At 47.9% G+C, this 15,115-nt stretch overlaps 1 protein-coding gene across 1 annotated transcript in view; it reads left to right on the top strand.

Annotated features, from left to right (window-relative positions):
* Window positions 1–7,613, top strand: part of DSG2 (desmoglein 2) — a gene marked incomplete at both ends in the record, with an annotated part of 32,306 nt that extends 24,693 nt beyond the window's left edge. The window contains 4 exons of the mRNA XM_081096678.1: window positions 893–1,120; window positions 3,831–3,952; window positions 5,632–5,967; window positions 6,588–7,613. Of these exons, the coding sequence (XP_080952804.1) occupies window positions 893–1,120; window positions 3,831–3,952; window positions 5,632–5,967; window positions 6,588–7,613 (1,712 nt within the window). The remainder of the gene's footprint in view (window positions 1–892; window positions 1,121–3,830; window positions 3,953–5,631; window positions 5,968–6,587) is intronic.
* Between the last annotated feature and the right edge of the window lie 7,502 nt (window positions 7,614–15,115).

Below are 15,115 nucleotides of genomic sequence, written 5' to 3'. Positions count from 1 at the left end.
TGAATGTACAAAGACCACCCCAGAAGACTTTTTTCCTAAACAATTAGTGTTCGTTTTCTAAAGTTTCAAATATCATACCCAAGTTTTTCTTAATTTACAGATCTATCGTTAACATTTAAAGTTTAACAACTCTTCACAATCACTTGACAAGGCTTTCAGTAATGTTAAAGCTGGTGACAGGCACCATGAGTTAATTACGCTCTTCTCTCTGTTGTCTGTTTGAAATTTCCTGGATAAATTTTTTTGTGTGAAATGATAAAACAAAGGTCATTCAATAGAAGTATCATTTCACTCACCACTTGTGTGTCACTGTATTCCCAGTACATAAAATAGTTTATAGTATTTGGCAAACCACACACATTTGTTAAGACTAATCATCATAAAAGTCAGGCATGTCTCACTCCTATCCTTTGCTCTTCACCCACGTATTTGGAGTGTCTGGACTAAGCAAGAAATGGGACCAAACCCTTTTCATACCAACATGCCAGCCCACCTCTGGGGTGTCTCCAAAAGTGGATAGTTTCACCTTCCCTCCCTCCAAAGGGAAAAAAATAGAGCCATGAAGAAAGGATGAAGCTTCTAACTGGCGCTAAATGTTATTGGCCACGAAAAACTGTTTCTAGCCCAGACGGTGTGGCTCAGTGGCTGAGCATCAACCCATGCACCAAGAGCCAGTTCCATTCCGGGTCCAGGGCACATGCCCGGCTGCCGGCTCAATCCCCAGCAGGGGGTGGCAGGAGGCAGCCAATCAATGTCGATGTTTCTGTCTCTCTCCTTTCCTCTCTCCCTAAAATCAATAAAAACTTACTTTAAAAATAAAGTGTTTCCGTAACTCACTCTTGCCCTTCTCGGTAACCACTCATTTCGCTCCCTCTTGCCTCTTCCCCCACAGGCACCAGCGTGCTGCTGCAGCAACGCGAGTGGAAGCCGGGGAGAAGCGACATCCAGCTCCTGGTTTCAGACAGCCAGGGCTTCAGCTGCTCGGAGAAGCAGATCCTGACGCTCACGGTGTGCAAGTGCCTGGACGGCAGCGGCTGCGTGGAAGCGCTGCGCGGCGGCCACGTGGGCCTGGGCCCGGCCGCCATCGCGCTGATCATCTTGGCGCTTCTGCTCTTGCTGCGTGAGTACTGTGTTTGGCTCCTTCGGTCATTAGGGCTTTCCTGGAGTTGTTACCATAGTCGTCGTGGGTTCCTGTACAGTCATCCTCACCCACTGAACACCGAAGGTGAGGAGGGAAGCCAGGATTGATCATGGGTGAATTCACCAAAGGTTATTAGAGCACGCCTCAGAACTTGGTTGTGTAAGAGTGTATCATTTTCTGATTTAAATCACCAAGGCTACCATGCATATCTTCAGCAACCTTTTAACATAGACAACGCTGGGGTCCCCATTTAAAAAAAAACAAAAACATTTTTTTTAACGTTTGAATTACAGTTTACATTCAGTATTATTTTGTATTAGCTTCAGGTGCACAGCATAATGGTTAGACAGTCATGTACTTTGCTACGCGTTCCCCCTGATCTTTCCAGTCCCCGCCTGGCAGCATACATAGCTATTACAATATTATTGGCCGTACTCCCTGTGCTGCACTGGGTATCACTGTGACCGCTTTGAACTACCAAGTTGTACTTCTTAATCCCTTCACCATTTGCACCCAGTCCCCCAACCTCCCTCCCCGCTGGGCACCCGCAGTCTGGTCTCTGTGTCTGTGAGTCTGTTTGTTTTGTTTGTTTATTTGTGTTGTTCTTTAGATTCCACATGTGAGTGAAATCCTGTGGCACTGCCTTTCTCTGACTGACTTCGAGTAGGTGGTGCCCCCGTTTGAGCAGGTCTGTGGGCAAGGCCCTGGTCTCTTCTTTGCTGCCCAGTGCCTAGGACAGGGCCTTGCCCACAGAAGGCACTCAGACAAGATTGGGTGCCTGAATTTGCGTTATGGATACAAGGTTATTTCACAAGCTCATCTTATTCTCATTCATCTTTGCTTTGCACATTCAACTGGTCAGAGCCCACCTCCCCGACCGTCTGCGTGGCTTGCCCTTCATCTCCCCAGACCCTCTGCATGAACTGCCCTTCATCTCCCCAGACCCTCTGCATGAACTGCCCTTCATCTCCCCAGACCCTCTGAATGAACTGCCCTTCATCTCCCCAGACCCTCTGCATGAATTGCCCTTCATCTCCCCAGACCCTCTGCGTGGCTTGCCCTTCATCTCCCCAGACCCTCTGCGTGGCTTGCCCTTCAGTGGGGCCCGCAGCATGGAGACTTCTGTGCTTCCCAACAGTGAGGACCCGTCCTGCCTGCCTTGCATGTCCTCCAAGACCTCAGGGTTCCTTTCATGAGAGAACAAAGGACCGCAGTCTGGGGTCACGTGGAAGACCACTGCCCCTGACCACTGAACGTGGGCAGAGGGCCGTTTCCGAAACAGCCCGGCCATTTCAGTGACAGGGAGAGCTTGGCGAAGCCATCAGTAGGTGTGCGACTGAGTGCACACCACTCAACAGTGTACAGTGTGCTTTCGTACCATCGTCTCTGCTTTATGATGCAGACACACACCAGTAAGTGACTTCCCTCAGTTCCCCAGGCTGGTAGGGAGGTCCCGGAGCTGGGGAGTCCCTACACTGCCTTCTCACTCACATTCCCCGGGGCCTACGGTGGCACTTGGCACCTGGTACACCTTTGACGAATACTTGCTGAATTTGCACAAATGTTGAACTGCCCCTGGCTGATTTCTATCTTTGTATTGCTCACAGTAGCTATAGTGACTGTGCTGTCAACTGTTAATATAAGCAATGCCTAGGGAGGCATCATTTCGTCATTGGAAGCTGCCTAATGGGAGTGGCAGTAACACCCAATTCTGGTGGACTGTGCACAGGTGTAGTTAAAGTCTTTACGACCTTGATGGAGAGGCCAGCATTGGCCTTCACTTCCTCCTGGAGGCAGAATGAGATTTAAGGGGGGAGCTCTGAAATTGTACTGAGTATTTGATCTATCCTAAGGGGTTTTAATGAAGAATCTACTCAAAGGTAGATTTGAACCTCAGTGAGTCTGCCTTTGGCCCACCTCTACTCTAGGAGGAAGTGGTGAAGTATTATAGAAATTCAAATGTGCTCAAGTATTTGAGCATGTTAAAATGCTTCTACCCTTAGAAGCTTTTGATTTTTTTTAACACATAATATTGTTTTGGATAGTGGATATTCTCATATTAGAAATGAAAGTGGCCTAAACAGTTTAGCTCAGTGGATAGAGCGTTGGCCTGAGGACCAAAGGGTCCTGGGTTCGATTCCAGTCAAGGGCATGTACCTCTGTTGCAGGATCCTCCCCAGCCCAGGCCCTAGTCAGGGCATGTGCAGAAGGCATCCAATGCATGTGTTTCTCTCACATCGATGTTTCTCTGTCTTTCCCTCTCTCTTCCACTCTCTCTAAAAAAATCAATGGAAAAATATCCTCTCAAGTGAGGATTTAATAAATATATAAAAATAAGGATGAAAATGGTTTTAAAAAATTGAAGTCTTTAAGTTGGTTTTGATGATTTAGATACTATTGTATTCAGTCTTGGTGTTCCACTCAGCAGCCAGACACAGCCTCTTCCTGACGGACAAGGTCTCTAAATCTGTAGGACCCCACATCCTGCCTGTAGACTTTGGTGTGCCTCTCCCACGACAAGCTTGGCGAGGTTGGATCAGGGTGAAGAAAAGAAAAAGAAAAAAATAGGGTTGTAAATAAGTGAAGACTGAATTCCAGGAAGTGATATATGCAAATTCCAAAATTATATGACACATTTAAAATTAAGTTGGGACTAACGTTTTTTGTGCTTAATTTTGTTTCTGTCCAGTTGTACCACTTTTACTGCTGATGTGGCACTGTGGAGAAGGCGCCAAAGGCTTCGCCCCCATTCCTGGCACCGTGGAGATGCTGCACACTTGGAATAACGAAGGGGCACCACCTGAAGACAAGGTCAGATCATGGGATAAGCATGGAACTCGTCTTCTTTTCTGATTTTCAGGGTCCTTGGGAAGTGTTTCTAACATGTTAGGTCATGAGACAGTAACGTGGTCCTTACAGATTTCATTCGCATGCCTTTAAATGAGACATATTTTGTGTTCGTTGCCAGGGCAGAGTTGAGGTGGCTTTGCTGTACTGTGGCAGGTCCTGGGTTACAAAGAATGTAGAAAAGGGGTCAGGTCGTGACACAGGGAATGTAGAACAAAGGTTAGAGAGAACAAGAGTGTGTAGAGATTTAGGATGAAAATATTTCTTATTGCCAATACTAAATGGGCAGTTTTTCACAACCAGATGTTCCTGCATTTTCATTTCCTCAGTACATGGGGTTGGCAGAGGTAAGCCCGCCCCCATTACAGTTGTGACAGATTATGAAACCCCCTCTTCTACCTACTTAATAGCATCTCCTGTTTCTCTTCACGGGGTCTTCACCCCGAGTCTCTCATCACAATCTGCAGTGAGCTTCCTGTCTAATAGGATATGACCTGGCATCAAGTATCTGAGAACGCAGAACAGCAATAGCTGAAGTATACATGTGGGCGGTCCAGGACCAACATGGTGATCCCATATGGCGGCCAGCCCCTTTTTCCTTATAGTCCCTCCACAGATGAGTTCCATCCCCTGCTGTCTTCATGCTCCAGACACTAACTTCTGTCCCCACATTCCCAAAAGCAGACAGGAAAAAGGTGAAGACCCACCCCTGAAAAACATTTCCAAAAGACACATCCTCCATATCTGCCAGAAATCCCATTCACCAGCCTTAGTCAGGTGGCACTTCTACCAGCAATGGAGGCTTAAAAATAGAATCTGTATTTGCGATGACCATGTATCCAGCTAGATAAAAAATAATGGTTCTATCATCATAAAGAGGCTTTAAACTCTAGACCAGTGATGGCGAACCTTTTGAGCTCGGCATGTCAGCATTTTGAAAAACCCTAACTTAACTCTGGTGCCGTGTCACATATAGAAATTTTTTGATATTTGCAACCATAGTAAACAAAGACTTATATTTTTGATATTTATTTTATATATTTAAATGCCATTTAACAAAGAAAAATCAACCAAAAAAATAAGTTCACGTGTCACCTCTGACACGTGTATCATAGGTTCACCATCACTGCTCTAGAGGAAAGTTGGAATGCAATTGGTGCCAACAGAGTAAATAAGCCATGACCATATATATATATATATGGCTAATATGCAAAGTGTCCCCTCGGGAATTCGACCGCTCGCTATGACATGCACTGACCACCAGGGGGTGGCATGGAACAAAGGAAAACCCCAGCCAGCAGCCGGCAGCTGGGGAAGGGAGGCCCCAGCTGGTAGCTGGAAGGCCCCGATCGGCCCTGATCATCGGCCAGGCCTAGGGACCCTACCCATGCATGAATTTCACACACCGGTCCTCGAGTATTTAAATAACTTCTGTTTTCTCCTTGGATTATAATCATCTAAAAAAACAGGAAGGTAGAAGGGGGGTCTTTAGAAGCCTTAAAGAAAAGTTATTCAAACCAAAATTGTTTTCCGAATTTGTTTCTATGGAAAGAGCTTATTGTGTGCCCACTTAGCTCAGATCCTACCACCAGGACTGACGCTCACCCCTCCGGCTCAGTTCTCAACTGCATTTGCCCTCACAGGTGGTGCCATCGCTGCTGACAGCGGATCACAGAGAGAGCATGGTCGTGGGCAGCGGAATGGGAGGCATGGCAGCCAAGGAGACCACCGTGAAAGGAGGCAGCTCCGCTTCCTTCACCAGAGTGCAGCATGACATGTCCGAGGTGGACGGACGGTGGGAGGAGCACAGGAGCCACCTCTCCGGGGGCACCACCCAGGTCACAGGGATAGCAGGAGCCCGCCGAGGCAGCGAAACCATCAGGACCACCAGGGCCACAGGGATCTACAGAGACATGGCTGGAGCTCGTGCGGCTGCTGGTGCAATGAGTGAGGAGTTCCTAGGAAGCTATTTCACTGAGGTAAGGGTTGGTTTGTAGGTTTGGGAGAAAAACTGTGTATATGTGAATGTGGTATGATTAGGCTAGTTATTGCCTTGGATCTGGATGGGACTTTGTTATTTCTCTTTTGAAAGAGACTGCAGACAGGTAACGAGGGAAGAGAGATGCAACCCACTGAACCAGTCCGTCAGCTGATTTAAGTAGTGGTCACCAATTGACCCCACAGGTTTTTTTTCTTAATATATTTTTTTACTTTTTAATATATATTTTTTATTGATTTCAGAGGGGAAAGGAGAGGGATAGAGAGATAGAAACATCAATGATGAAAGAATCATGGATCAGCTGCCTCCTGCACACCCCCTACTGGGGATCAAGCCCGAAACCCTGGCAGGTGCCCTGACTGGGAATTGAACCATGACCTCCTGGTTCGTGGGTCAACAACCACTGAGCCATGGTGACTGGGCTCACAATACTGAGATTTTGTAAGAATAGGGGCCAGTGGGCTGTCGGCTGTCCTTCAGTGTGGGTCTCTAAGGTTTCCTTGCAATTCGCTCCAGTTGCGGATTTGGGGCAGGAATATAGTCTTGTCCTTAAATGAGGTGGTGTCACTGATTCTGCGCCTGTTTTCATTTCCTTTCTAGAAAGCCGCCTGTTACACTGAGGAAGAGGACAGTCTCGTAGGCAAAGACTGCCTCCTGCTGTATTCTCAGGAGGACACCGAGTCGCTCCACGGCTCCATTGGCTGTTGCAGTTTTATCGAAGGCGAGCTGGATGACCACTTCCTGGATGACTTAGGACTGAAATTCAGGACGCTGGCTGAAGTGTGCTTGGGCCGAAAAATAGATATGGGTCTGGAAGTTGAGCAGAGGCCGGCACCCGTGAGAGAAACCGCTTCCCACTCCCTCTCCGAGCAAACGAGGGTCCATTCAGAGAGTTCCTTCTCCTCGGCTGGGAGCGTGCAAGTCCCCACACGTGTGCACGAAGCCAGTGCCGAGGAAATAACTCGGGAAACAGTCACCGAGAGGGTTGTGTCCTCTAAGCAGGGCCAGCAGGTAGCCGCACAGCTCCCTGACCCACTGGCAGCCGGAAATGTCATCGTGACAGAAACGTCCTTTGCCACGGGCCCCACTGGGCCACCCTCCACGGTGGTCCTGGGTCCCCGACAGCCTCAGGGCCTCATAGTGACGGAGCGGGTGTACGCGCCAGCCTCCGCCGCGGTGGATCAGCGCTGTGCTCATCAGCACTACGCTAACGAAGGCAACATCACGGTCACGGAGAGGCTCATACAGCCCAGCGGGGGCCTGTCCGGGGCCCTGGAAGGCACCGCGCACCTGCCAGACGGACACTACATGATGGTGAGGGAGCGAGAGAGCTTCCTGGCCCCCAGCTCGGGCGTGCAGTCCGCTCGGGCCCAGGCCAGCACAGCAGGCGGGCGGAGCGTGACCGTGACCGAGAGGGTGCTGACACCCGCTTCCACCCTGCAGTCCAGCGCCCCGGTGGCCTCTGAAACGGCCGTGACGGCCAGAAGGACTGTGGTTACGGGAGCTGGAATCCCTGGCCCTCCGCCCAGTTTCAGCTCCGAGGAGTCTGGTCATTCTGGTTGCACTGTAACCACTGCGTCCACCAGGGTCTCCAAGCACAGCACCATGCAGCACTCCTACGCCTGAGCAGCCAGCACCTGCAGCCCTCACCCCTACGCCTGGGCAGCCAGCACCTGCAGCCCTCACCCCTACGCCTGGGCAGCCAGCACCTGCAGCCCTCACCCCTACGCCTGAGCAGCCCTCACCCCTACGCCTGAGCAGCCAGCACCTGCAGCCCTCACCCTCCTATGCCTGGGCAGCCAGCACCTGCAGCCCTCACCCTCCTACGCCTGAGCAGCCAGCACCTGCAGCCCTCACCCTCCTACGCCTGAGCAGCCCTCACCCCTACGCCTGGGCAGCCAGCACAGCACATCCCTCACCCCTATGCCTGAGCAGTCAGTGCAACGCAGCCCTCACCCCTACGCCTGAGATGCCTGCAGTCTCCCAGAGGTCAACAGCAGTAACTGTCTCCCGTTTCCAGGGGACCTGCCTTTCATGAGCCTCACGGACGAGAAGCACGTACACAAAGTTAAAGTGTCTCCGTCACTGACAGACAGCGGCCCTGGCTGGCTCAGCGTCCAGGAGGCCCTCAGAAATGCTCTGGGATTTAGTGAGTTGTGGCCACACAATAGTCACAAAGCAAGTTAACGAGAGGGAATCTAGCTTCTGGGAATTGACCAAATTAACACAGAGCACCCAGGTCAGCAGCACACAGCAGAGCCAGGAAGCCACAGCCCCTGCACAGCCTCTTTCCTGCACCTGCCACACTGTCCACACTCACTCTCCCAAAGGTGCACGCAGGCTGGGTGACCAGTGAAGGCTAGAGGTCTTCCCGTCTGTGTTGGGGACTGAATTTTGGAGCACTGACATGCTAAGAACACATTACATGTTTCTGTGCATATAACTATGTATGATTGTGTGTGTATGTTGTATGACCTTAAAAATAGCATTATACCTCCCCTTTGTCTCAGTAATCAGGAAAATATTGAATACTTCCAATTCAGTGGAATTATCCAGGGGAAAATTCCTAACTATAAAATCACTTTACTTTTGATAGTAATAATATACTATTTCTAAAACCTCAGGCTCTATTATCTTCTAACTTTGTACAGCTAAATTCACCACAGTGCTATCTATGTACGGTATAGAAAGAACCACGCCTGTTTGGGGGCTGGTATTTATCCTCAGTGCCTAACATGGGTGCCAAATCAATATTTGTGGCATAAGTGGGTTTTACAAGCCACTCTCTTTAAAATTTCAAAACACTGAAAGACCTTATAATTTATAGAATTATGAGCTTGAAGTTAGTATTTTATCCTGTCTCAAATTTATTGACTAGGCAATCATGACTTACTACATATTAAATATGTAACTGACATGAATTTGGGTAACACCCTTGCCCTTTTTTGGAAAGCAATTTGGGTGTTTTGACCAAATAAATAGATTATATTTTTATTGCTCCTTGGGAAAAAAAAAAATCTATTTCAGGTTTCAAAGTATATGTTCACATCAGTAACAATTTATATAAATATTCTCCACAAAAACAATCATTTTCAGAAATTTTAAATACTATGTAATTTTGTGATCAAGATATTTTGCTTAGGAGAATGAATCTTTAAACATATTATTTTTGTAGCACATTTATAGAAATGTTGACTTGAATTGTGTTATGCACAAGACTGATACTTTTTGCTTCCACTGACTATGAGTAAAAGGCAAATATGTTTAGACACCATAAGTGCATGACCAAGGTGAAGGTCATTCTTCCATTCACCTAAATTTTTTACTCTATACTTAGGATTGTTGCTTCTTTTTATTACTATAGAGTTAGTAGTTACATTTTGTCAAGTATGTGGCAGGAATAGCACTACTGTGTGGAACGTAAACATGACCTAACTACTTCGAACAAACAGAACTTGGTCTTAAACTACCCCCTCCCCAACTCCACCCCCTCGCTCCCCCCCGCCCCCCAGGACCAGGCGTGGGAACCCTGGCCTGTCGCATGTGTATAGCATAATCACATTTTCTAAATGGCTTTCTCTGTTCCCAAAAGGGTGATTTGTATTAGTTTTTACATTTGTTCCTTGGGAGACTCTATTTGTATACATATCATCAAAATATTTAAATAAAGAATGACCTTTAGAGCAGCTCTTTGCCCTTATCTTTTTATTGCTCCAGCATATCTGACAAGGGATGTCTCTGGAGGTTAGAGGAGGAGGGGGCACCCTGAAGGCAGGTGCCTGTTGGGCATTTTAAACTTCCATGCGGCTCAGCAGCCCCTTGGAAGAGCACATTTCCCTTCCGAAGTAGCACAGAACACAAGAAGGCCCGGTAAAATTTGAATTTCAGATCAATGAAGGGGGCAGGGGGTACGGGGTGTGTTGTTTGTTTCCTTTTATTTATTGATTTTGTGAGAGAGAAAGACAAACACATTGATTTGTTGTCCCACTTATACATTCATTGGTTGATTCTCTTTTTAATACATGTTTATATTGATTTCGCAGAGGAAGGGAGAAGGAGAGAGATATAGAAACATCAATGATGAGAGAGAACCGTGGATCTGCTGCCTCCTGCACACCCCCTACTGGGGATCAAGCCTGCAACCCGGGACCCTTCCGTCCGCCAGATGACACTCTAGCCACGGAGCCAAACCAGCCAGGGCCATTGGTTGATTCTTGCATGTGCCCCAACCAAAGATCAAACCCGAAACCTTGGCATCTCAGGACAACACTCTAACCAACTAAACTACCCGGTCAGGGCCAATGGTTTTTGAGTGTAAGCATGTCTCTTAGTGAAGAATCATCTGTTATCTGAAATTCAGATGGGACTGGGCACTCCATTTCTATTTGCCAAGTCTGCCAACTCTTCCTACAGAACTGCCATTGGCTTTCGGTCTAGAAGGTAATGGGAGCCTGCTGGGTTGGCTGAAGGAAGCTTGCACCCCTGACCCAGAGAGATGAAATCATGACGTTCGGCCAATGTTGAGAGGCTGTTTGCGTGGCTTAGTGTAGTTTCCCAGGGAAAGATCAAAGGTTCTGCCTGTGCTATAATGTCACATCAGTAAGTATTCTACCACACAGCTAAGACACCCTAAAGCATGAAGACTGGGTCCTATTGCTGTGACCCCAGGGCTCCCACCCCAAGTGGCACACGGGAGCAACTTCTGGTTGATTTCGCAAACCTATAGACACATTTCAATCATCACCACATCCAAATGTGTACAAGAAAATGCTGCTTATCAAGTGTCACTCAGAAGTGAGGTTTCAGGTAACAACTACCAGATCTTTAAATCTTACTGCTTTAAACGTACCAAATTCCTTGGTTTCACTATTGTAGTAGCTCCAATCCTGTCTGGTTACTGATTTTTTTTTGGCCTACTTTTTTATTAAAGAGGGATGTTAAAATCTCCCACTGCTGTGCCTGCCCATTTCCCTTTTCATTCCCTCTGCTCCCTATACTTTGAAACTTGTTACACCTGTTTATTAGCTACAAACACATTTAGGGCCCCAAATAAAATGGACCCTGTTATTATGCAATGTCTAAATCTGTTTATATTCTTTGTATTGAAATCTACTTTGCTTAATCATTAACATCGCCACACCAGCTTTCTTATACTTAGTGTTTGCACAGTGTATCTTTGATCCTTTTACCCTTGGCCTGTCTGTGCCTTTACCATGTGTTTCCTGTCCATTTTAACAGTGTCTGACATTTAATGGAAGGTTTCAGTCTGCGTAAAGCAGTGACTCGTGTGGGTGGGTTGAAGCCTGCTCTCTTGGTGTTTGTTTCCTCTTGGTCCCGTCGGTTCCCCATTTCTCTGCTTCTTTCCTGCCTTCCTTTGGGTGTGGTGTGTGCTAGGGTTCCCCAGTGGCTCCCCTACTGACCTTTAACATATAACTCTTTGTGTTTATTCTTTAGACCAGTTGCTCTGGTTATGGAAATGCAATCAAAAACAAAATCTCCTGTCCACTTAGAAAAACTACACAAAGGTAGATGAGAAAGAAAACAGTGATACCTGCATCACAGGCAAGCCATAAATCACACAAAAACCTCATCTCTCCCTATAGCCAGGCCGATACCACCAAGTACCCCCATGCTCATGAGGTCAGGAAGAACTTGTCCTCAAGCCAGACATGCCAACGCCCTAGCGCGCCTTACATCCGCCTGGTGACAGGTGGCCGCTGTGTTTGCTGACTGCCCCTCCTCATCTGTCGCCAGACTGAGAGCCCAGGGCCCCGCTCCTATGCAACATTCAAATGAATACTGTATTCACGCAATACTACAGGGGGGATGGAGTACAGAAGCACAGTATCTAACCCTGCGCCCGCCCCAAATCCATAGCCTCCGGAGCACTGGGGTAAATGAGTGTCATGTGCTCTCTGGCCACTAGATGGCATTATGCATGCAGCAAAAGACAGCAAGTCCACCAGTGTCTAAGCTAGGAGAGAGAGTTAAGCAATTTAAAGTAGTTCATATGCAAGAGAAACTCACAAAGGCCAATACTTTTGCTCACTGCTTCTCCCAGATAAGTGTGCTGCGCTGCAGGACTGCCTGGGAAATGCGCCCCGTTACGAAGTCTAATAAACCTGTAGGCTCCTCTGGGGGTAGCACACAAGCGTCCTTCTGCAGTCCGTCCTGAGCCTTTCCTAGACACGGTGCTGCGCTTTGGAGGAAATGATCCCCGCCGATGGGCTTACAAAGAGCACACTCAGCCTGGCGTGGGCTGATTTTAAGACGAGATGTTGGCTTTTTCTGCCAACGTGGGGCCTAGGTTGCCGTGGGGGTGGTCATGATAAACACTTAAATCTAAAACCAACACAGCCTGTAACACACAGGCCATCAAAGACAGAAAATGCCAAGGCTGACTGGGAGATGGGTTCGTTCCCACGTGAGGTGGGGGCTGGGGAGACCTGAGCAGTGTTAGAGGGGAGGGCGTTCCATGAACATGAATAAGTCAACATAGATCAGCTGACAGAGACCTCACACAGGTGGGGGTACCACTATTTGGGAAATGACGCACTGGATGCAGCATAGGGTGTGGGTGAAGAGGTGGGTACGGGCCACAGGCTAAGACTGTGGGAGCAGAATCTAGTCCAGTGATGGTGAACCTATGACACGCGTGTCTGAGGTGACAGGTGAACTCTTTTTTTTTGGTTGATGTTTCTTTGTTAAATGGCATTTAAATATATAAAATAAGTATCAAAAATATAAGTCTTTGTTTTACTATGGTTGCAAATATCAAAAAATTTCTCTATGTGACACGGCACCAGAGTTAAGTTAGGGTTTTTCAAAATGCTGACACGCCGAGCTCAAAAGGTTCGCCATCACTGATCTAGTCAGTGGAGCCCACTGACCCAGCAGGACCCCTGAGGACCAGGTTTTCAGAAGGAGCCCCTCTCCCTAGCCCCCCGGCTGCAGTGGGGGGTGGGCAGCAGGTGGGAAATTCTGGAGGAGGAGAGAGAGGAAACGCTGAAGATAACTCCAACCCCTGTGCCTGTTAACTATTAACCTCTCCTTCTTTCCTCTGGCTTTCAATTGATTTTGTAACGCAGCCGTGCCTCCTTCCTGGCTGTAAAGTAAATGTTAAATGTTATGTCAACAAGGACACGGGACCACCAGGGGAGCAGCGACAGCGCAGCACACGCTTCCCTAAGCAACGCTGGAAGACAGCGTTGGACAAAAGACCCTTTTCCCTACTTGTGAAGTTATTTGTCTAAAAAGTGTTACTACGTTAAGCAACCAAAATAACATTGAGTTATTTACTCTGAATCCCTTACGTTTAAAAATAATAAAGGTACTTGAAATTAGACTCTTTCAGAAAACGACTGGCATGTGTTTGTTGCCATGACAGTCTGACTTCACTTTGGTCTCCCTGACGAAACTGTGAGCTTTCTGACCCAAGAGCATTAGCTGCATTTGTCCTGAATGCTCAGTACGTTAACAACGCTCTGTAGGTAGCCAGTTCTCGGCCATTTTTTTGCTGTTGAATTGCCCTTAAATCAAGCAGTGCTACTGAAATTAACTGAATGGCGTATCTTGTGTCACTGGACATTTCCCCCCACATTCTACTGGGAAACTTCATAGAGCAAATTTAAACAAATGTTTAGTGAACACCCCTATTCCTATCGCCTACATTCCACCCCTATCATCTTACATCAGCCTTGAAGAGAGGGAAATCAAGGTGCATCCCCTTTGGAATAATAATACTCAGAACCAACAGGGAGACATGACATAGGATCATGGTGGGGATGACGACAGCATGCGATGCATCCTGGGTACTTACTATGGGCAGGCCCTCCGCTAACTAAACATTTCTCATCCTGTTGTCTGTCTTTATCCTCACAACAATCCTGGAAATACACCCGATTATTTTCTCCTTCTCCCGTGGTGTGGGTGAGTAAGCTGCGGGCTACAGCGGTTATGCGATGGGTACAGCTGGGTGACTGGCTCGCGCTTTCTACACCACCAGACATTCCGCCCTCGCTGGAGAAACGAGGACAGGAAGAGAAGAACCAAGAGCGAGGGCACCTCAGGACGGCAAGAAGCCATGGATTCCCTCTCCCCGTCTTTGGGTTGTTGGGACAGACAGGAGCTCTTGTAAAACCATTCAAGAGCCAAGACATAGAAGAGGATGATCCCGCCCCCGCCCCCCGCCTCACACGCCCTCAGCTATTTTCCATCACTACTAACAAAGCACAGGACAGAAATTTCCACTCACCTATGATCTATGATGGGCTAATCTTCTTTAGCTGTCACCTAGCAACGGGCAACAAACAGAGGTTGGCAAAGCCCGGCTGATTAGCATTCTTCTTTAGTCAAAAGATCAGTTATTACAAGGCACAGCCAACACTGCGAGGCTTACAGGGTCTTACAGGTCAGCAAAGCTGTTGTTGGTTTGTGTGTGTTTTTTCCTTCAGTGCAAAACAAGTTTTCTTTGCGCGCTGGGTTTATAACACTCAGATGGTCTTTGAAAGAGACCAGATTGTGGACAGGAGGGTAGGTCCCCAGCTGGCCTAGAGTCTGAACCCCGGGGGTGGGAGCTTAAGCCCATGACTCAGCCTCCACAGCCCCCCAGCTTTCCATGTACCCACCGTGAGAATAGCTGTCAACTGTGACATGCTGTGAGGTCTCACCTGAGGCTCACGCTCACAGTGGGGGAGAGAGCGATGATTTGCCATAAGGAAAACACACTCCCCCACAAAGAGAACTGAAACACCCTGCGAGGTCAGCTACCCACTCCCAGTCAGAGGTCCTTCCCCAGCAGTGAACGTCAGGAGGGGGGCCCCTGTGGTTCTTCTACCCGCTCCTGTTCACAGCTTCTGTATCCGGAAGTCCTCCCTTAAGTCTCACTGGAATCCTTCGTGCTGCTGTTTCAAGTTAATCCCTTCTTGTACTCTTCACAATGGAGCCGTCTTTCTTTCTTAAGACTTTTCTTAGCCTTTTATTTGCTTGCCATGCATGGTGAATTCATGGGCCTTTCTCTTCTCCAAGTCCAACCTTTAGATCCCTCGTTACAAAGCCTTCTACTGGGCCTGCCACCAGGCGACAGCCTAGACAGAGAATGTGATTCCTACCGGTCCCTGCCTGCACGG

Source organism: Myotis nattereri (genome assembly GCF_964212035.1).
Source record: "Myotis nattereri genome assembly, chromosome: 8".
NCBI lineage: Eukaryota > Metazoa > Chordata > Mammalia > Chiroptera > Vespertilionidae > Myotis > Myotis nattereri.
Note: the sequence above shows the minus strand (reverse complement) of the source record. Positions and strands in the feature narration are given on the sequence as shown.